General features: G+C 41.7%; 1 protein-coding gene across 2 annotated transcripts in view; it reads left to right on the top strand.

Moving 5' to 3' along the window:
• The window catches only part of plekha1 (pleckstrin homology domain containing A1), a 44,848-nt gene that overhangs the window by 19,421 nt on the left and 1,938 nt on the right, over positions 1–23,489 (top strand). The window contains exons 2-12 of one of the 2 annotated variants that reach the window (XM_012966637.3): positions 7,180–7,340; positions 7,682–7,738; positions 8,483–8,528; positions 14,665–14,762; positions 15,603–15,731; positions 16,788–16,925; positions 18,213–18,281; positions 18,447–18,511; positions 18,676–18,739; positions 20,629–20,718; positions 22,569–22,609. In XM_012966637.3, coding sequence (XP_012822091.1) covers positions 7,200–7,340; positions 7,682–7,738; positions 8,483–8,528; positions 14,665–14,762; positions 15,603–15,731; positions 16,788–16,925; positions 18,213–18,281; positions 18,447–18,511; positions 18,676–18,739; positions 20,629–20,718; positions 22,569–22,609 — 938 coding nt within the window. In that variant the 5' untranslated portion in view covers positions 7,180–7,199. 2 annotated transcript variants of the gene reach the window in all.

Here is a 23,489-nt window from a genome sequence, read left to right as displayed (position 1 = left end):
TGTGGAAGCATTTGCAGACCCTTTTTTCTCTGGGCAAACAGACCATGATCCAGTTACAGTTGCCAAACACTATTAAATCCGCTCATTTGGTAACCTCGCCAAACGAGTGGATCTTCCCACCAATATGCCCACTTAAAGGGATACTGTCATGATTTTTATAGTATACTTTTTATTTCTAAATTACACTGTTTACATAGCAAATAATTCACTCTACCATTTGAAGTTGTATTTTTTAGCTGTAGGCGCAATCTCAATGCATTGTGTCTGAGTCTGAGCTTTCAGAAGGAGCCAGTGCTACACATTAGAACTGCTTTTAGGTAACCTATTGTTTCTCCTACTCCCATGTAACTGGAGGAGTCCCAAGCAGGACTTGGATTTCTTACTATTGAGTGCTATTCTGATACCTACTGGGAGCTTGTTACCTTCCCATTGTTCTGCTGATCGGCTGCTGGGAGGGGGGAGGATATCACTCCAACTTGCAGCTCAACAGTAAAGTGTGACTGAAGTTTATCAGAGCACAGGTCACATGGCTGTGGCTTCCTGGGAAATGAAGAATATGGCTAGCCCCATGTGATATATAGTCACATTGCATTTTGATGCTAACGCATATATCGCATGTATGAATGTGTCAAATATACAATTCTGTATTATAGGATAGATTCCCTTAAAAGCAGAAAACTACCAATGCCCTGTGCCATAGCTTGCCTCTCATCTGCAGGGTATCCGTACATATTCTGTAGGCTCTGAATATCTGCCATGTTGTAATGCTGAGCACTGCTCTGACTTAAGAGAGATTAATACACTGCTCTCTGTCTATGGCCATTGATTTGCCAGTTAGTTCAGTGAGCATTGCAGGCTAAAGTAAATAATGCAATTGCTTTTCGTCCAAATTAGCGACTGCAAATGAATGGTACGGCTTGTGCTCCTAATCTTTTCCGCTGTGCTTTCTAAGGAGAAGAGTTCATCTGGTTCCAACCTCAGCTGAAATAATGACGTTATATTATGAATATTCATACTGATTTATACATTCGATTCAAAGAAAAAAAAGAGTCTTCACCGAAGTAGCCCTCTTGCAGAATGAAGGGAAGTGACTGTTTGCCAGATTTCCATAGCCCCTATTCCTAACTGCTCCCACAGTTCACGAGCGGTCGCTTTTTCAGTCTTCGTCTCCAAGGGGTAATTATGAGCGGCTCTGGAAAGGAAAGCCCCAGGATGGAGGGGGGGAGAGCTTGTGTGTCCTGCAATTGTTTCTTTGAGATAGAACAATAAGCCAATGTTTGCCGCACAGAACCGTCCATTGATGGGAGTTCTTTGTCCTGCTGCCCAAGTGTGGCCCTGTGTTACGGGACCACGTGCGCAATGAAATGAAGAGCGCCTCTGTCAATGGGACTCTGTTTACAGATCACTTCTGCGGACAAAGCCTAAGAAGGTTTTTCTTTGTAAATAATTAGTATGTGTATTATACATTCCTGGACGTCATTAGAGGAGATAGACTGCCACTTGTACCATTCTCATGAATAATTAATGATATCTAGTGGTCAGAGTTAACCCTTAAGGGCAGTGGCACACATTGAGATTAGTCGCCTTTGTTACCGCGGTCGACTAATGACTCCTTGACATGCCATTCCATTGGCAAGAATGTAAATCGCCGATGGGATGGCATACACATCTCAAGGAAACTTCAGGCAACTTGGGAAACCAAAGCGACACGTATGCAACTGTTGCCCGCGGTAACGAAGATTTATCATGGGGCAAATAATCTCCCCGTGTCCAAGGGCCCTAAAGGTGGTATATACCTGTGCATTTTGCCCATTTTGATCTAAGTTTCTCACATCTCCTCCCATTACCGTCAGTTGGCTCTTATAGTACAGGTATAGAATATCTTATCTGGAAACCTGTTATCCAGAAAGCTCCGAATTACAGGAAGGCCATTTCCCATAGACTCCATTTTAAGCAAATAATTCTAATTTTTAATATCAATTTCCTTTTTCTCTGTAATAAAAAACAGTAGCTTGTACTTGATGGTAACCAATCTGCATGAATCCATATTGGGGGCAAAACAATCCCATTGGGTTTATTTCATGTTTAAATGACTTTTAGCAGACTTAAGGTAAGCAGATCCAAATTTTGGGAAGACCCCTTATCTGGAATGACCCAGTTCCCAAGCATTCTGGATAATACATTTTCTACTGGACTAGAATGCATTTTGGTTATATTTTTAATATCTGACATAGCTTTGATTAATCTTTAACTGTTTTAAACTGTGGGTCATTTATAACTTTAGAACCTGCAAGGATCAATTCCAGGGTGGTTTGGGGGGCATTTAGCAGAACTTCCGATTTTATGAACTGATTGTTATTAGGACTGTTTCTGCCTGTGTTGCCAGCCTGTGCCAGTATTTACATCTGTTCCAGAGGAAGGCAAACAAAGGCTTAGAGGGGGCACATTACTTCTGGCTGTCCCAGGCAGCTCCTGGGGTAAAGGTAGGCGCACCCTCAGCTTTCCAAATCTCAGATCAGGCTGCTGGTAGAATACTGTATGATTTGGGCATTCTGTTCATTCAGCCATAAAGAAGGCTTGTGGTGTTGCAAAACTGTCCCTCAGTGCAAGCCCAGACAGCTAGACAGTATGGTAGGAATTGGCTTAATTGCCTGACCAAATCTGCCCTCTTTTGCACTACACATTTAGTACCAGTAGCCATATAGTGTAGGATTTTCTGAAGTATAATTTCTCATCGATCTCCACCACATATTATGCAGTGGGACTATTTCTCTCAGCCTTACTGTTTTCACTGTACTCTGGTTGAATGTGTAAGGTCCCTGACCGCCGATCTTAGATTTAGTAATCCGTGGGAGCCCTCCTACCAGGACAAAGACGTATATACGGGGACAATAAAGACACAGCTCCAAGGGAAGTTCAAACTTGTCCAGTTTATTCTTACGTGATCATAGTATTTATACCACTCGTGTACAAAATACATGCATATATGAATATATAATTACATGAATATATGATTATATGATATTATATCAAACCTTACAGAATGTATATGAATACTTGGATATAGAGGGACTTTTACACTTTTGCCGTCCCTACTGGAGGTGACTGCTGACATATTATTGTGAGAATTTGAATGCACTGATTGGCTATGAGTTGCTTCTGATAGCTAAAGCCATTCCTCTGATAATAGCTTGTTACCAGTTTGTGCAGAAAGTGTATTGTATAGCCTATTTATTTGAAAGAGATTATATTTCTTAGTCTACATTTCTACATAATAGCACAGAGGGCGATTTCATGTATTTAGGCACCCAAGTAGTTTCCAGCTCAGTGAGCAGGCAACAAAATGCTCAGAAATGTCCTCTTATTGGTTCCTATGGGAATGACCCAGTCATGCCACGGTTTCTAATAAATGCATTAACCAGTGGTTTCAAGTGATAACTGCCTGGCCTGTATGGGTGATGGCAGATAGGGAGATTTGTTGCTTATGGTTAAATCTGCGCCAAATCTCCCGAAAATGCTTTCCCACTGGCATAAAGTAAATCGCCTGTAGGAAACCAAATCAGTTGCTTTGACTTTCCGAAAACTAAACTAATATGTATGTTTTCCCGCTGGTGATTTACGTTATTGCTGGTGGGAAAGCATTTTTGGGAAATTTGTCTGCGGTAGCATTTAACCACGTGTGACAAATCTGCCATCAACCTAAGCACAGTTCCCATATGAATGTATAGGGGGGTACCGTTAATAAATATTCTGTACCTTAACACATATACTGTAACATTACGACATTCCATTTTCTAGGTCAGAAGTTACTAAAGTCTCTGCCAATGTGCACAGATTTGCCCTGAGAGCTGACATTTAATATTGAGAGCAGTGTGGGTACAAGGCAGATGTGCAAGGCAGAAGCGCATTTGTGCAGCTGCATGTCATGTGTATCTATGGGCTGCGGCTCACTAAACTTGCCTGCATTGTATATTCTGTGTTTCCTCAACTGGCTCTTTGTCAGAATCTGTTGGAACTTGTCTGTGACTACATTCTTGTCTCCCACTGCATACTTTGTGCGCTGCTTTGTGTCATTCACATGAGGTGGTGCCAGTACAAGACTTTATAGAATGGCGGAAAGGTCTTTATCCCCCAGGCTGCAATGGTAGTGGCGCCCTGAGCCAATGGGATGGGAAATTTATTTATTTCCCAAACTTTAATACTGAAAAATGTTATCTTGCTTGGGGGCTCTACAGAAAAACACCTTCATATTCAGCTTTACATAAAATATGCTGAAAAATTAGGTATTTTTAATGTAAATTGTATAGACAGCAAAAATAAGAAGATTTAAAAAGAACCGTGTGCCAGGACCATGGATTCGGCCGATTCCTGCTGAAAAAGGCTGAATCACAAACCAAATCCTGGATCCGTGCACCATTAGTTGGAGGCACCGTTATAGTCTACCAGTAGAGTTGTGTGTCTATTAAAGGGATAGTTTACCTTTAAATTGACTCTTAGTATGGTGTGGATAGTGACATTTTCAGACAGTTTGCAATTGGTCTTCATTTTTTATGGATTCCCAGTTATTTAGCGGCTATGTAGTTTAGTATTTTAGCAACTTCTTGGTTGCTAGGGTCTAAATTACCCTGGCAAGCAGGCAATGGTTTGGATGAGAGACTGAGATATTAATGGGAGAGGGACTAAATAGAAAGATAATAAAATGGTAGCCTCACAGAGCAATTGTGACCCCATTTGAAAGCTGGGAAGAGGCAGAAGAGGAAGGCAAATAATTCAGATACTAATTAATTAATCTTAAATAAGGTACTAAAAGTGCACTTAAAGGTGAATCACCCCTTTTAAATAAAGCCGTTGGGTAACTTGGGAGCCATAGCAAATGCTTCCAGTATATACAGAGTGGAAATAGGGTTCCAGTTATTGGGGTCAGCAATCATTTTCAGTATGGCCTCCTTAGTAACTGAGAAGTACCAGTGTTACTGCCCAGCCTGGGGCTGGCGTGAGACTTATCTAACCCATGGCATGTAACCGGCAACCCGTGTTAAACAGTTACCAGTCAGTAACACAGTAACTATTGGCATTCCCTGAGAGACACCTGGGAACTGTGCAAACTTTCTTCCCATGGTAAATGGGCTGTTTGTATGGGTGCATTGATACATTCCATTGCAGCAGCTATTAATGAGTAATGCATCTTCAACTGGGGATTCACTCATTTGTCTTTGTGCAATAATTAACAGTAACCTGGGACAGGAAAGTAACCGGTATAGAGAAACGAGCACTTCCTTTATTTCTAGAGGGGAAACTCTGCGTTCAGTCTAAATGTAACCCTTCAGCCAACTGGCCTTATTATTTCCTACACATTATCTCTCTCTACTATTACTGGCACTGTGCTTGCCCACAAAGCATTGCTCCCTGCTTGAATATCAAAAGGAATATGAAAGCCAGAAATATGCTGTTGAAATAAAGAGAAATAAATATGCTTTATTTGCTCGTTCATTTAAATGACCAAGTGTGGGAGTTCGAGCAAAAGGCATGGGCAGTGTGTACTGTGAATAAGGAGTAGTCTGAGTTACATGCAGAGCTGGCAGTGAGGCCACTGTCCTGTAGAAAAAGACAGTTGGTTTTAGGTATAGTTTGCCTTTAAATTAACTTTATTATGTTGTAGAATGGCCTCTTTTGTAGGAACATTTTAGTTAGGCTTATTTTTTAACTATTTGCCTTCCTCTTTTGCTCATTTCAGGTTTCAAAAGGGGGGATCACTTCATCTGGGCACCCACAATCTATTGCTCTGTGATTTTATTGTTATTGTTACATTTTATTGGATATCTCTTTATTTAAGCCCTCTCCTATTCATCTTCCAGTCTCTCATTAAAACCGCTGCCTAGTTGCTTGGGTAAATTTATCCCTAATAAATAGATAGCTGCTGAAATTCCAAACTACCACTACCAAACAAAAAAGCCAAACACCCCCCAAAACATAAATAAATAAAATAATTTGCAAAGTTTACCAGAATATCAGTGTCTGCTTCATACTTAAAGTTAATATAAAGGTGAAGGAGCAGTATGACAATGAATGAGCAGGCTGATCTGTGCGGGTAGCTGGGGATTTGCTTGTCTATAGGCCTTGATTTGTGCATCTAGAAAGTATTTTATTGGTGCCCTGTGGGAATAAGGCTCAGTTATGCAAGTAAGGAGTGGCTTGAGTGCTTGGCATTAAGTTAATCTATATCAAAAGGAAAACAGGGAGTCACTTGAAGTATTTGCATTAGGAATTAGGCAGTTGTGGGAGTTGTACCGCATGAGTAGGCAGGGAGTTGAGCTATAAGGATAGGAATCTGGGAGTCTTTCAAATACATTGCTTAGAATGTTGACTAGTAATGCAGGAAATATACTTACTGCTCAATTTCATTTTCTAAGCAGTATGGAACTCATCTAGTCATTATGGGTCTTTGATGGTATTACAGAAAAATATACATGGCCAAGGAGCATCCATAGGCAATAAATACCACTCAAGGGTAATTGTAGGGTTTTGCTTTCAATTAATTTCCCTGTAATCACTTAGTAATGGTATATATTCCACAGAGAGCTGTATGTATCTCCAAACTATTATTAGCTGAAGGGTACCATACTGCTTGCATAGCAGTATAAGGGAAATATTAGCTATAGACTGCATTAAAATATTGGGAAATATTAGCTATAGGCTGCAATAAAATATTGCCAAAACAGAGTAAACATTTATCTAGCTTTTAACAAATTTCGGAATTTTCAACTGATCTTGGGTGAACTAACACCTGAAAATACCAAATAGACAGACCTGACTTGCTGGAGGAGACTGACCTTTGCAATATTGTTTAAAAAGTAACAAGCAGGAGTTCAGCAAATGCTGCTTTCAATAGCAATTCCATTTACAAATAACTTTTAAAGCACTGACATTTTTTTTAATAAATTTATATTGCAAAGGTGTTTAGAATTACGTTTTCTTTTATTAGTCAAAAACTTATTTTTGGGGTTGGCAGGTTCTTTAAATTAATTATTTTCAATGTATTTATTATTTAGTAGCAATGTAAAATCTGATTTGCTGTGCATGTTGGACGCCTTGGTCTCCTGAGTGGGAGCAGACATGCTTTCAGCTCATAAGGTTTTTATAGGAGACTGTAGAAGTGACACGTCTGCTGTCTCCCCACAGGGTAATGTTTCAGGCCAGACATGCCTTACGTGGATCGTCAGAATCGCAATTGTGGCTTCCTGGACATCGAGGAGCATGAGAACAGTGGGAAATTTCTCCGGCGCTACTTCATCCTCGACACGAGCCAGGACAGCCTCCTCTGGTACATGGACAATCCCCAGGTAATCACTTTCATATCAGCCTTCATTGATATTAATATCGGCTCAATTGCTTAATCCTTCTTTTCTTCTTGCCCAAATGTTCTCTGTGCTGCTGTCTCGACTGTGTACAGATATTTGTCTCCTGTTTTGGTGGATAAAGCATGGATCAAGTCGAACAGCGTTTCCAAGAAATACAGCTTAGTCATTTTTAAAAATCATCAAAATATTTACATGCTGTTAGTTGGCGGAGAATTCATAAGTCTTTCCTTTTTCCTGTTTCCTGTTATCATAGCCTGAAATTTAAGAATGATGACTTTTTCCCCTTATGTCACCTTATGCTATTTTTTTCATTTCCCCTTTAGAACCTTCCAGCAGGTTCCCCTTGTGTTGGCTGCCTCAAGCTGACATACATATCAAAGGTAAGTGTTCTCTAGCTCGTTGCTGCCCATTGATATAACTAGGAATGCACCCAATACAGGATTCGGTTTGGCCTTTTTCAGCAGGATTCAGATTCGGTATAATCCATTCTCCTGGCCGAACAGAATCCTTAAAATCACTTGAGTTGTCACAAAACACGGAAGTTGAAAATTTTTCAGCGCACGGTGCTCTTTAAAGGAGAAGGAAAGGGTAAGTCACTTGGGGGTGCCAAAATGTTAGGCACCCCCAAGTGACTTAGATCGCCTACTTTGTACCCTGGACTGGTGCCCCTGTTAGGAGAAAAAAGCACCAGCCCAGGGTACTTGTAGTGAGCGCTTCCTCCTTCCTTTTTCTTCTGCCGGCGAAATCCGTCGGCCGGCGCATGCGCAGTAGAGTGAAAAGCCGACTTTCTTGTTTAAGTTCGGCTTTTCACTTTACTGCGCATGCGCGCGCAAGCGAATCGGAAGTAGGAAGCGCTCGCTGCTACCCCGGGCTGGTGCTGTTCTCTTCGTACAGGGGCACCAGCCCGGGGTAAAAGGTAAGCGATCTAAGTCACTTGGGGGTGCCTAACATTTTTGCACCCCCAAGTGACTTAGCCTTTCCTTCTCCTTTAACCCTTCTCTGTCCTAATTTACTTATGTTAATTCGGATTCGATTACATCGGTGTATCCCTAGATGTAACTAATACTGACACTTGTGTTGCAAATCTCAGTTTCCTCAATCTCTTACTGTCACTTATCTTACAGGTCAGCGACGCAACCAAGCTCCGTCCAAAAGCTGAATTCTGCTTCGGTGAGCAAAGCGCACTTATTACTATTTGTGGGTTTCTCTTTATTTTGGATGCTGGTTTGTTTCACTGTAGTTGCTGACTCCACTCTGTAAATTAGGGTTGCCACCTATCTGGTTTTCGGAAGGGCTATCCGGGTCAAAACCGCCTGCCCGGTTTCCCCAATTTTGAAAACTGGACAGGACTCTTTCACTTGACAACACTGCCCCACCCACGGGACTTTTCGCCCCACGACAAAAGGTGGCATCCCTACTGTATATGCTGAGTTTACACATTTGCATTAAAGTAGAAGGAAAGTCATAATCACTTAGGCTGCCAAAAGATAGGTACCCCCCTTCAGCGATTGTATTCACTTACCTGATACCCCGGGCCGGAGTTCTTTTCAGTGTGCACCACGGAGTGATCCCGTTCTGCTGCTGCTTCTTTCTGGGGCCGGGGCCGACGCGTGCAGTAGAGTGAAAAAGCCTGCTTTTTTGTTCAAGTTCAATTCTTCATTCTACTGGAAACAAAAAAACAGCATGAAGAGAATCACTCTGTGGTACTCACTGGAAAGCCCCCAGGCCGGGGCAGTTTTCTGCTGATAGGAGCACCAGCCTGGGGTATCAGGTAAGTGAATACAATCACTGAGGGGTGCCTAACTTTTGGCACAACTCAGTGATTTTTGTCTTTCGTTCTCCTTTAAACACTTCTTTATTGCTATTGAATGCTATTTGCTTATGAGTTGGTAGAGATACATATGTTTATGCTTCTGGCAAAGGGGACAGCAAGTGTGCTCTATTGCAAGGATATTTTACATGTAACCAATTAGGAATCGATAAATGTCCCATTGGAGGATTGGTTGATTTAATTTGATTTGGTTTTTTGTTAGTAGCCCAGTTGGGCATATATGAACAGTAGTAAAGGGAAACTTTGGCCACAATCACTTCTGGATCTGTATCATACATGTTCCAAAAAGAGGCTAATCAAGTCTGGACTAGTGTACATATACTTGATGATGTTTGGGCAATAAGATCAGTATCAAATCTTACTATTCTAATAATAAATGTTTAAGTGGCTACATGCAGGGCCTTACTGGTCCCCATTATAAGCAGCCTGGATCATGTTCATTTGCAACTGGACACTGCAGTGCTTTGTGCTTTACTATGTGTGCTAACTGCAGTGGGCCATATACCCATGGGTTACTTGTAAAAATGAGAGTATTTGTCATGGTGCAGGTAGGAACTGCTGATGTGAGTACTGAGGCAGGCATGCATTTCTCTAAGTAGGCTTCTTACTAGCCACTGTCCTCTACCCTTGGATGATATCACTTGCAGGTTTATGATGATGTTCCTGCCATTCTATGGTGATTTCCCATTATGATGACCATTTGTTTGGGTTGCAGGTCGGATCAGGAAGCTATTGGGACTATAGGGAAAATGTGTTATATGAGTCTGTGGGTCAGGTGTGGGGTCTAGGCAAACCATGCCAACCAGAACCTGAGATGATCAGATGTCCTATACTTCTTGGTAGATGAGGCGCGTTGTTGGCACAAATTTATTGTATTTATTACAGTACTCTGTGAATGGCACCGCTGTGCACATTGGTAGTGCAAACTGCTTCCACCGGAAAGATTGCTGAGAATCTTTGATGGTATCTTTGTCTCTGTGTTTCCAGGAAAATGGCATGGCCTTTCTAAATGTGCCAAAATGGTTAACCACAAGCATGTGTGTGCCAGTGAGGTAAAAGTAATGGGTCATTCAAACTGTTTCCAAAGAAATGTTTCTTCCTGCAAAACTGCTTAGTGTTTTTGCTGCCAAATCTGAGGTATATATCTGCTATGGAAAGCTCCATTTATTGGCGCTAAATGTGCCCCTAGTTGTGGCAGTTTATGCCCATTATTGCTAGGGCAGAATAAAAAGCTGTAGACACCTTGCCAGAGATACTGTAATCTTGTAATCCCTTCATAAGGGCTTGGCAAGAAAATAAAAAAAAAAAAAATAAAGCTATCATAACCCTTGCATAAAGGGAGGCATATCTTCCAGCTACAAGGTCCCCTGTAGCTATTTTAATGAATAACTAATAGAATTTTCACTGAGATTATGATTGCTTTGTGCCTTTAACATCAGCACTCCTACACAGCCTGTGACAAACATGTAATAAATTGTGACTACAAAAGCCCCGTTATTGCTTGTTCCTGCCTGTCCGTAATAGAGTTGCTAATCACTTACAACAGTAAATGTATCTAAACTTTGTATTTGTGCCCAAATTGAACCTTTTATAATATTGGTAACACATAGGCCCATTCCTTTTAGATGCAGTTATTTGTGTGTGATTAAAGGACAAGGAAACCCTGAGCCTTACCTTTATATAGTCCGTCAAATACCCTTGAAAACCTGCTGATTTCACAAGGTTGCCAAAGCAGAGGCTATTTGCCAGATTTGGCCACCCACACGCCAGGCCAAATCAGCCCTAAGTGGGCTCGCATTTCTTAACTCCAGCCCTACTTAAAGGGGTGGTAACCTTTTATTTTTAGTATGTTACATAATGGCCAATTCTAAGCAGCTTTTCAATTGGTCTTCATTATTTATGTTTTATATTATTTGCCTCCTTCTTCTGACTCTTGGTAACTATCAAATGGGGGTCACTGACCTTATCAGCCAAACAACAATTGGTCTGTAATGCTACAATTTTATGGTTACTTTTCTTTCTGTTTAGGTCCTCTCCTATATATATCAGTCTGTCATTCAAACCAATGCCTGGCCACTAAGGTCATTTGGACCCTAGCAACCAGATAACTGCTCAAATTCCAAACTGGAGAGCTGCTGAACAAAAGTGAAATAATTACAAAACCACAAATAATAAAAAATGAAGACCAATTGCAAATTGTCTCAGAATATTACTCTCTACATCAGCGGTTCTCAACCTGTGGGTCGGGACCCCTTTGGGGGTCGAAAGACCCTTTCACAGGGGTCGCCTAAGAACATCAGAAAACACATATTTCCAATAGTCTTATGAATAATTGTATGGTTGTGGGTCACCACAACATGAGGAACTGTATTAAAGGGTCACGGCATTAGGAAGGTTGAGAACCACTGCTCTACATCATAGTAGAGTTTATGAACATACCTTTCCAAGAGGGATGTGCCATGACTGTTTCTAGCTTTTTCACTCAAGTACAGTTATTTTAGGAAATACCACTTCCTGTTGCTATATATCTATTTGCAGAATTACTGGGCATTTCAACTGCGATGAAAACTTATAGCCTTTCCTATTGCCGTTTTCTGCCCTCAGTCGTGGCTACAGGCAGGGAGCTCTGCATCTCTGTGCGCTCTCTGGAGATGAGCTATTTTAGGTCTGTTTCCTGAATAGATGCGCTTCTTTCCTCCTTTCCTGACCGGCTTCCTCCTTATCTAGCTCCTTCTCTTTGCTGGCAAGCTTTGTATATCCTCTTTTAGACATGCTCCATAAGGAAAATGTGGCCTGAGGTTTAATAAGCCTCTATCTGAAGTTGGGTTTAACTGGTACTTCTAGTAGGAAGTGCTTTGTAATGTGCAGTACTTGCATCTGCATCTGTGCCGTATTTTATCATCGGCTATTAGGAATTGCTGCTTGATTCACTAGCTTGTACTTGTTGTGGATTTGCTATAGTATAAAACTGGCCATACTTGAGCAGATTTAGGCTGCTGATTCAGCCCCTCCAGACGGGCCAATTCTAGCTGCCGATATCGGCACTTTATACAGTTTCGGCAGCTTATCTGCCTGTGTATGGGACAGACAATGGGCCTCCCCGACTGACATTTTGCCCAGATCTCGATTTGGGCAGGTTTGAGTTTTCCGTCCCCAAACTGATGGCACCTATACCCGCCATTATAATTCAATGAAATAGCCCAATATCGGCCACCTTTGTTGGGAATATCGGGAGAAGGTCTGCTCTCTTGGCGACTTCGCCAAGCGAGTGGATTTTAGGGCGGAGACACAGGGTGATTAGTCGCTGCGACTTTTAATGAAGTCTGTCACAGCAACTTATCGCAGAAACTTTTCTGCCATAGGGTAGAATAGAAGTCACTGCGACTAATTGCTTGTGAGTTTTCGCTACTCAGGTTAGTCACCGCACCTTTTTAAAAAGTAGTGGCAACTAGCCATCCTGTGTGTCTTTGCCTATACTGTGTATGGCCAGCTTAAGTTGCCAGCTTATCTGCCCATGTATGGGCCCCCACAACAGATATTTATCAGGTAGGTTTAACAATCCCGTTGGGTGAGGATCACAACAGCTTGATGATTCTGTTATTTTCTAGTGTGATCAGTCTGATTTGCCCAACACATAGGTGGCCAAATCGGGGAAATCTGCTTGTTTGGTAATCTTTGTTTATTGCCAACTTAGAAGTCTGCATTCTATCAGTGCCTGTGTAACTGAATCATTTAGTCATTGTAGCATGGTGATTATAACAGTAGCTTCACAAACTCTCTGCAATAACACACTCCAAGCAACATATTTTCAGTAGCGCTCCAGCTGTTGCTTTATAGTCATGCTTGTGATATTTATGAAGGATTTTATTATTTGGGTCATGATTTAAGTATCTCCTAGTGATTGATCTAAAGCAACTGGATTTGCCGAGTAATCTAGATATAGTTCCACCTCTCCTCCAAGTGGCTTCTTTAGTGTAACTGAGTAATGGTTTTGCCCCCCCAAATCAATTCTCCTTGGGTGACAAAACACCCACAAAATACCTTTCCATGCTAGCGTAGTAATCGCTGTATCCTTGCCAGTGCAATTGCTTTGTCACTCCAAAATGCGGCTATGAACGTTAATCTTATGGGAAGCGCAGTCACCTAAATCCATTAATTATGGTTTTATTGAACTTATTCAGACAGGTGTTAGCTGGTACTCACTGTGGTATGCTAAAGTCTGAATGGAACTATAGATCCCACTGAGGCAATAGGCTGGGGAACCCTGGGAAATGAAGAATATGGCTAACCCCAGGTTTTATGGAGTTGCACTTGACTAGGTTAATTATACAAACTCACCTAATTACCGGAACTATTTGGAAGCATGAGAGTGCAGGCCAACCCAACTTCCGTGACAGACCAATATTTCTAATAAACTTTGCGTGGCTGTCATTCTCAGCCTCATCTTCAGGGTCAGGGTCTATTTTTGATTTTCATGTCCACCGATTGAACTCACTGGGCCTGGGAGCAACTGCTGGGTCTGTTGTTCCTCTTGTTATGGATAGGTGCCCATACTGGTCAGGGTGGGTCTTCATGATACCTACCCACTAAATACATTGAAATGTCCTCCCAGAAAAAAAAAAAAACAAGGTGCATCACTGTTTGTACTCAGTTTTTGAGTTATGAAGCAGATCTTTTAACTTCATTTAGGCCCTTTGAGAAAATAGGTTAGGAACGGCTATAGAGCAATGTATTTACATTTACTAGACAGGATGCACATGGTGTGCAATATGTATCACTGATCGTGTTAGAGATTTATATAGGCTGTATTCTTCCAAAGCTGTTAACCAATGGCAGGACAGATTCAAGAGCCCTGCTAAGCTGCATATACACACCCAGATGTGGTTAGGCAGATTTTAACCATACTACCCAACCATCTTGGTGCAAATGCCAGGTCTGGGGGGGCCATTTCTACAGTGTGTATGGGCACTCCTATGGCTCCAGTGGGCTTATTGGTCTGATAGCATGAAACATCAGCCAATATATGTCTACCTCTAGCCATAGCTCCTAATAGTTTTTATCTGAAGATATTTTATGTTGTACTTGCAAGTTCTTTTCCTCTTGACCCTAAATCCTTAGTCTGTTAGTAAGGTAGCCAGACTTGTTAAGCAGTTGTCAATAGAGACTGATTAAAACTACAAGAAACTACTTAATCACTCTTCATGGTGCAAGAATATAGTTTTAGTAGTGGCACTGAAATATATTTTCTGTTGTAGGTAGTTACCTAGTTCCGCACATCATGCTGTGACTGTCATACTAACCATCTGCACCTTGTAGAACTACACACCCCTAATAGCTGCCTTCAGAGCTTTGCGCTATAGATGTGGATTGTCAGTTCTTGAGCCTTCCTGGTCTTTTCCTTTGACCACAAATTCAACATTTTAATCTTGAAAATGAAGTTTCCCATTTATTCTCGAATTCCTTTTTCTTTTCTAGTGGTGAATGCCGGAATGAGAAAGTACTTCCTCCAGGCCAATGATCAACAAGACTTGGTAGAATGGATCAATGTGCTGAATAAAGCAACCAAAATAACAGTAAGTCCCCCACTTCATAACCCCCCATATGCCCTGACATGTTTAGCTCTAGGGGTGCAACATCATGTCTCTCTCCTACTCCTATATGTATCTGTATTTATTTATTGGTTGTTTCTAGATATCCAATACATCTAGTCAAGCATTCTGATGTAAAATAACCTTTTGACTGGCTAATTACACAGAAGTAAAATGTAATTCCTGTGTATTAGCTGTGTCGGCACAACCCTTCCCTGCAGATAAAAGAAAAGTCTTTGTACCTTCCTCCTAGTTCGAATCACGCAGTGGTGCTTATAATAAGCGCAGAAATGTGGGAAGCCGGGTTTCCTGCCAGAAGCTCGTATTTTACTCCCACACACACTGCTCTGATTGGCTGCAAAGTAATCACTTTCTTATGAAGCCTCAGTCCGTTGTTGAGACAAGTCTGAGCCTACCCACAGAGGGATGTGAAACGGAGCACTAGAAGTGATGCAAACGCCTCTTTGCTACTTTCTGGTGCTCTTTTTATCACCTGCAGGGATGAGAGATGCCAATGTAATGCCACAAAGGCTGTGAGAGTTACTGTCTCATTGCTTAGTCACACACTGGTAAAGTGCTCATCTGCTTCTTTAGCTTTTAGCAATGCTACTGAAACTAACCACACACACAAGGGAATTTAGGTCAGTTATCTTTAAATTTGCTAAACTCAGATTTTTGGTTTTGGGGAACTTAGCTGAACTGTGTGGTCGGTGTCTCCTCTGTAGTTTTTGACAGTTTATTTTATCAGACTTACCTTTTTCGAGGTCCCTGGACTGCCCGGATCTTGATAAAGTTATTAAGGTTGTGCTGTCATGTTCCTTCTAGGTACCAAAATCTTACGACTCACCAGGCCTCGCCGACAGTCTGAACAACCAGACAGATGGGGGGACGAAAAAGCAGATCTCTTACCGCACTGATATTGTTGGTGGTGTGCCAATTATTACCCCAACACAGGTAGGGATTGTATCATGTCTGTGGTACGCTGCAGAATATGTGTATATTCTGCTGACTCAGCTGACACTACTTTATCATAAAACAAAAAATAAAGCTTGTAGGAAATGCTTCCATATCATTAGCTGGATACAGTAATAAAACAGCAGCAGCACCACAAAATTTGTATGGCTTCTTAACAAATGTAAATATGATTTACCATTACTTGCTCTCAAAAATAAAGTTGTGTGTTTGCTATAGGGTGAAGTTATACGGAGCTACTAGTAACAGTTACTTGTCGTGGCTACTAAAATAGACAATGCTGATCATTTACTGATAATTGTCTCTACGTGTGTTTTAGCAAAGGCATTTCTCAGTATTGTCTATGGCAGGGGATTTTCTGGTGTAAAGTAGCTGCTACAAGTAGCTCTGTGTGTCTTCACCCATAAGGGCTCTGGCACATGGGGAGACTAGTGACCCGCTACAAATCTCCCTTGTCGCGGGCGACTAATCTCCCTGAAATTCCATCCCACCTGTGAGAATGTAAATAGGCGGTGGATTGGCTTACGCGGCACTGCGATTTCCCTGAAATCGCGGAAGTTTCCTCTCAAGGCAACTTTGGGGAAATCGTGGCACAACGTATGCCATCCCACCGGCGATTTACATTCTCGCCGGTGGGATGGCATTTTGGGGATATTAGTGGCCTGCAACAAGGGAGATTTGTTGCGGGCGACTAGGCTCCCCGTGTGCCCCAGAGCCCTAAAGCTTAAAGCTTCCATTTTTATAATTACAGTCCCTTTGTAGGTTTATCTTCCACAGATACATGGCATATGCAGTGTTTTGACTGCCACTGCAGTATCCATACAAAACTTATTTTACAGCGCTGTGGAATATGTTGGCGCTTTATAAATAAATGTTAATAATAATAAATCCTCTTGTCGCCGCTTGCATGTCAACTCTACCATATATCAAGCCTAACCAATTTATTTAGGCTTAAGTTAGTTGTTTCCCACCATACACTTGTAGCAGGCTGACTTTGTGCAAATATCAATAAATCTTATGCCTGTTTGTTCTGTGCAGCAAGAACTCAGTGAATGTGCCAACACAGGGGATCGAGGAAATCTGAAGCGCACTCAGAGCCAGCTGCCCTGCTCACCATCCCGCCACTCGGAGAACAGTGTGATTAAAGCTGGCTACTGTGTGAAGCAAGGGGCTGTGGTAAGTGTGCCTAAGGTCTGGGGCCTTTCTTATGGCAACACATTTGCTAGTGACAGACTATTCAAGTTTTGTTTTTTGCCTTATTGTTGTTGCCCTTACCTCTCCAATGCATTCAACACAGTGCAGTATTTATATTAACTGTTACATGGGGCCTATCTAGTCCAAATCTATGTTCTGAAATAAAGAAGAGCATAAATACTATACCTCCCTTATTGTACATATATGCCTGCTCCGAGTTCTGCCATGATGGGGCAGGGCTATAACCTTCTCACATCCTACTGCCGCAACCCTTCCTTGCAACTTAAAAAAAAACAAAAAAAAAAACATTTTTATTTTCTTTACACACACGTGAGAACAGAGTATTGAATTCAGTCTCCATTATACAGCCAATCTGTAGGATGATTTCTCACCACTATGTTGGCCAGTGAAGCTCTACCCATTTCTAGAGAGTAGAGAATTGCATTCCACCAATCAATGCCAAAAAAGTTTCCATTTCTTGACTTGCAAAAGCCTGACACGTGCTTGTGAGACAATAGAGAAAGCTTTCCTAAACCCACCCTGTGCCTCCAGTCATTTTCATAATGACCTGTGACTGATGGTACCATTGTTCATGGATGAAAGCAGGAGTGTAAAGGTGCCCATACACTATAAGATCCGCTCGCTTGGGGATGTCGCCAAGCGAGCGGATCTTCACCCGATATCCCCACCTACGGGTGGGCGATATCGGGTAGAAAGTAACTTAAAAAAAAAATAATCAGGGCCAAACGATCGGATTACATTTGTGCTTATGGGGCAGTCGGTTCGGGGACCGCATCAACGAGCCGATGTGGTCCCCGATCCGACCGGATTTTCTAACCTGGCCGATCGAGATCTGGCCAATTTCAGGCCAGATATCGGTCGGCCAGGCAGCTCTGTTCTGCCCATACACGGGCCGATTAGCTGCCGAATCCGTCCAAGGGACCGATATCGGCAGCTGTAGTCGGCCCGTCTATGGGGATCTTAAGCTGGAACTGGCAAACAGATTTGATTGGCAGCTTGACTTGGTTGATACATTTGAACTAGTTAAATTGTATTGTATATGCAGTTAATGTGCCATGTTATAAGTATAGATATGCAGTGATGCTTCAGATGTATGAATATTGGCAATATTGCTAACTGCTTGTGGGTATATTTTATACATTTAAAAAAATGCTGGAACTTTGCAATATCATTTGCAATATCATTATCATTAGATAAGGGAAGGACGGAAGTCCTAGCAGTCTAACTCTCCTTACTTTCTATTTACAGATGAAGAACTGGAAACGAAGATATTTTGTTCTTGACGAGAACACAATAGGATATTTTAAATCCGAAATGGTAGGATGTTTTCCAGCTCCCTTCCTTCTAGGCCATTCCCTGTGGGCTGATCTCTCCACATCTGCCCTCTCTTCTCTTTGTTCTTCCATCTCTGGCATTTTGGAAGACCTTTGTGAAATTCACTTTGTGTCCTTAATAAAACGAAATGCTTGCTTTGTGTTCTAGGAGAGAGATCCTCTCCGCCTGATTCAGCTCAGAGAAGTGCAGAAGGTTCAGGAGTGCAAACAGAGGTGAGAGCACTGCCATATGGGACTGCAGCATGTTATATGGCAAACTTTTATTCTCCCACTTATTGGTTTGCAACAGTTTATAATATAAGATCTGTATGAAAAGAACCATACATGGGCTTTCTTTTTGTGATGAATGTAACATGTGGTAATGCGCTTTTCCTTAGTGACAACATGCTGAGAGACAACCTGTTTGAAATTGTAACCACTTCCAGAACATTCTTTGTACAGGTATACATTTGCTTTATTGGTGCTTAATATAATTTACTCCTGCCATTTTTTTTTTATTGGGTGGCTGTTAATTGGATATGAAATTGACCATTTAGAGTTCTAATGATGGGAAAACCTGTCCATGGTCACGCTGATGTATAGAACAGTTTTGGCATGCTCCCTTCCACACTGATGAAAAAACTTTGTTAGACATATTGCCCAGATCCAGCCATTCCCTCTATTTTCTGCATAGGAATCATCATCTCTAGATGAGGAACCAGGGCCGGAACTAGGGGTAGGCAGAAGAGGCAGCTGCCTAGGGCGCAATGATTGAGGGGCGCCAGGCAGGAGCCTCTCCTGCCTACCCCTATTGCTACTCTGTCATTGCCTCCGCCGCTTAACATTAGCGGTGGAGGCAATGACCGATCGGATTGCACCGCCCCTGGGGGGGGGGGGGCAGGAGGTGGGCGGAGTTGGCCGACCAGGTTGCCTAGGGCGCCCGGTCGGCTTGGCCCGCCCCTGTGAGGAACCACAGGTCCATTCTTAGCCAACCAAACTTCCAGTCTAAATAGTTTGGGCCCAACTTCTCACAGATGAATTGGCATTTATTTATATTGCGTCTGGTATTTATCTCCTATAGTGGGACAAAAACCAGCTTTGGGAGTCAGGTCATTAGATTTTGTCATGCCTAGTTTACAACCACAAATCCAAAACTGCCTTTAACTATGCGGCAGCGTTTACAGTTGACCACTATTCCTTGGCCTCACCTTCACCAGACAGAAGAGCAATTTATTGCTTTCAGCTTAAATTGCAGACAGCCAATCACTATATGCCGACTGGGACATCAAGTTTGAGAGTTGAGGCAGCCAATCTGATCACCTCTGACCAATAATAATTATTCTTTTTTTCCACTAAGAAGACACATTTAACAGGACAAGAAGTTTAAATTTCACACATTTCACCATGTTTAGCGGTTTTTAGGTTGCCCTTTTGTGAACTCATATTCATATTTTGGGCCACCCTTCAGCAGAAACTCATTATCGCCCACCTCACTTTGTGACCGTTATGTGCCTACCTTCCTACGCTAACCAGCGTTGCCACAGACTGTGAGCCCCCTCTCCATTTTCACTTGCTCATTTCATCTCCATTTATGCAAGCAGGTATAACAGGTCTGTTCATAGGCAGACTGTCAGACTTTTCCTACTCGCTCCTTCCTGTACCCCACGCATACAAAAGATTGTTTTAACAGGAAGACAATGCATCAGAATTTCCATATCTTCTAATGAGGTGCACATTGCCTTTGTGCTGCCAGATGCAATTTTGCTGAACAACCTGATCTGTTGCCTAGTAGGAACTGATTACAAGACATACAGTACATGTAGTGCCTCACATACAGATATCTGATTATAATGTATAGGTTGTCAGCTGTTTGTACATGCCCAGTTGTAATTAAAGGGGTGGTTCACCAGCTTTTAGTATGTTTTAGAGTGGCCAGTTCTAAAACTTTTCAATTAGTCTTCATTATTATTTTTTATTTATTTATTTTTATAGTTTTTGCCGCCTTCTGACTTTCCAGCTTTCAAATCGGGTCACTGACCCCAGCAGGCAAAATACTACTATTCTATTCAGGCCCTCTCCTATTTATATTCCAGTCTCTCATTTAAACCACTTTGGTTGCTAAGGTAATTTGGACCCTAGCAACCCAGCTGCTGAAGTTCCAAACTGAAGAGCTGCTGAACAAAAAGTGAAATAATTACAAAAACATAATATAAAATGAAGACAAATTGCAAATTGTCTCAGAATATTACTCTCTGCATCCTAGTGAGAGTTAACTCAAAGGTGGACAACCCCTTTAAGGTAACTTGGCAAATACAATGGCATATTGTGATATATTTATTTTTCCTTTGCAGGCTGACAGCCCGGATGAAATGCACAGCTGGATTCGAGCCATTTCTGGTGCTATAGTGGCACAGCGTGGGCCTGCTAGATCTGCAGCCTCTGTAGGTTCCTTCCAATGCCCTGTGTGACATACATTGCAGGGGAAACAGTCTTTCTAGCCTGTGAGCATGCAGTGGCAAAATGGGTTATTAGTACATATCTGATTATTTGAGTTGCATATGTGGTTTTACACCTTTGAGTGACTTCAGCATAGCTCTAGTTTCCTTCTACATGCTGTCTAAACATAGATCCCTGCTTGCCTTCATTTGGCAATGCAGCGTAAGTAGTTTGCACTTTCTCTGTAGTGATTTGGGGTTATATTTTTTGTACTGCTATCAGTCTGCTGCTGCTGTACTTTATGGCCACACAGTTTTAGGGTTCTGGCACACGGGGAGATTAGTCGCCCGCGCCAAATCTCCTGTGTCTCGGGCGATTAATCTCCCCGAATTGCCATCCCACCGGCGACAATGTAAGTCGCAGGTGGGATGGCACACGCGGCGGCACGATTTCGGCAAATCGCCGAAAATGCCTCAAGAGGCAACTTCGGCAACTAGGCGATTTGCCGAAATCGCCTGCGCAGCGTGTGCCATCCCACCGGCGACTTACATTGTCGCCGGTGGGATGGCAATTCGGGGAGATTAGTCGCGGACCAGAGCCCTTAGGGTGAAGACACATGGAGCTACTAGTAGCAGCTACATGTAATGGCTACTAAAATAGACAATGCTGATTTATTGATAACTGTCTCTATGTGTTTTAGCAGAGGCAATTCTCAGTATTGTCTATGGCAGGGGATTTTCTGGAGTTTAGTAGGCTTAAAAAAAGTAGCTGCTACTAGTAGCTCATTGTGTCTTCACCCTTAGGCTTCAAAGAATTCTTGTTGTTCCCTGTCACTAGGTGATACATGTTCTGTATGAGAGAAAGGTAACCCCATTGCATGGAATGTTCTTTATTTGTAAAGCTGAATCCAGTAGTACCATAGAGGGAATAGTTTACTGATGAGATGTTATTGATTGCAATTAAATCAAGCCTTATTGCAACTCCTACACTGACAATCATAAAAGGATAAGTAAAGCTTAAAAATAAGTTGATGTAAAATTGATGAGAGAGCACTAAGCACTTTTGCAAATTACATTCATTATTTTTTTTTTAATTCCAAGATATTAAGGGTTAAAAGTACTGTTATTATGAATGCATTTTGTTACAACAGCGCCACCTGCTGGTCACTTTCCCAACATGAAGTAGTCGAGGAAGTTGCCAGGAGAAGGAAAGAGGGCGGGGCTGATGTTCTTCTGGTTAGGAAATATGTGCGAAAAGTTACCTGAGGTTTCTAATGTTTTTCCTACAGAAGAACAACAGCCCCGCCCTCTTTCTTTCTCCTGGCAACTTCTTTGACAAGGTCCCCTACTACTTGTTTGGAAAGTGACCAGCTGTTGGCGCTGTTGTAACAAAATGCATTCATACTAACAGTACTTTTAACCCTTAATATCCTGTAGTTAAAAAATAAATAATAATGAATGTAAATTGCAAAAGTGCTTAGAATAGCACTCATCAATTTTATATCACCTTATTTAAAAGGTTTACTTATCCTATAAACAGACAGGTGAAGGTTAATTATATACATTTTCAAATCTGTATTAAGAAATATAGATTACTTATTTAATATATGTTTTCATGTAAATGACATTTTTTAATATACGTATCCACGGGGATCCTGGAAATTGTTTACTCACAGGTTGTACTCCCCTCCTTCACGTTATAATATAGATACTCACTATTAATTGGTCCTTGTCACGACAGTCGTAGGATTTAACCACACAGCCGTTACTGCCTTTTTCCTGGTGTTTTTCTGTTATCCCATCTTTTCTTGATCCTTCAGTAAGTATCTAACTTCCACCCACCCGTGTCCCCGCAGATCCGACAGGTCAGACGCCTTTCGAATCCCTGTATTCCAAGGTACACAGGCAGCAGTGCATGTCCCTCTACTGATCAATTGCTGCCGCCCCTCTCATGTAACCCTGTCCCTATGTCCAACACCCTCATTATTTGCACACCCTTCCTCATCCATCCATCAGCACAGTGTATGTTTATAACTTGGTGTGCTTGCATGATATGTTTCCTGCCAATGACTGAGCATGCACAATGTTAGAAAGATCCACAGTCTGCTGTGTATGGGAACTGAATATATATATATATATTTGCCTATGGCACCTTCTTGAAGTGAAAGAATACAAAAATGGAAAGGAAAAATGCTTAGTATTTACTAGGTGTTCACTGTGGGTCACTCATAGCTCTATATGCTTGTTCCTTTAGCCGTATAAATTTAGAGCCATGGGTGATATGATCACTTGTTTATGAGCAATAATGTACTAAAATCATAATAATCTTAAAGGCTAAGTAAACCTTTAAAATAAGTTGATGCAAAATTGATGAGAGTGCTGTTCTAAGCACTTTTTCCAATTGACAACATCAGCCAAGCCCTCTTTGTTTCTTCAGACAATGTCCTTGACTAATTCATGTTGGGAAAGTGACCAGCAGGCGGCGCTGTTCTAACAAAATGCATTCATAGTAACGGTACTTTTAACCCTTAATATCTTGGAAATTTTTTTAAAAAATTAAAAAAATGTATAAAATGCAAAAGTGCTTAGAATGACACTCTCATCGATTTTACATCAACTTGTTTTAAAGGGTTAATTAGCCTTTAATAGCTTATTTGCCAGCTTTTGATACAGTGTAGCTGTTCCATATCCGTATGTCATGGGAAAACACAGCCATGTGATTTGTGCTCTGATAAACTTCAGTCACACTTTACTGCTGCGCTGCAAGTTGGAGTGAT

Source organism: Xenopus tropicalis, chromosome 7 (assembly GCF_000004195.4).
Source record: "Xenopus tropicalis strain Nigerian chromosome 7, UCB_Xtro_10.0, whole genome shotgun sequence".
Taxonomy (NCBI): domain Eukaryota; kingdom Metazoa; phylum Chordata; class Amphibia; order Anura; family Pipidae; genus Xenopus; species Xenopus tropicalis.
Note: the sequence above shows the minus strand (reverse complement) of the source record. Positions and strands in the feature narration are given on the sequence as shown.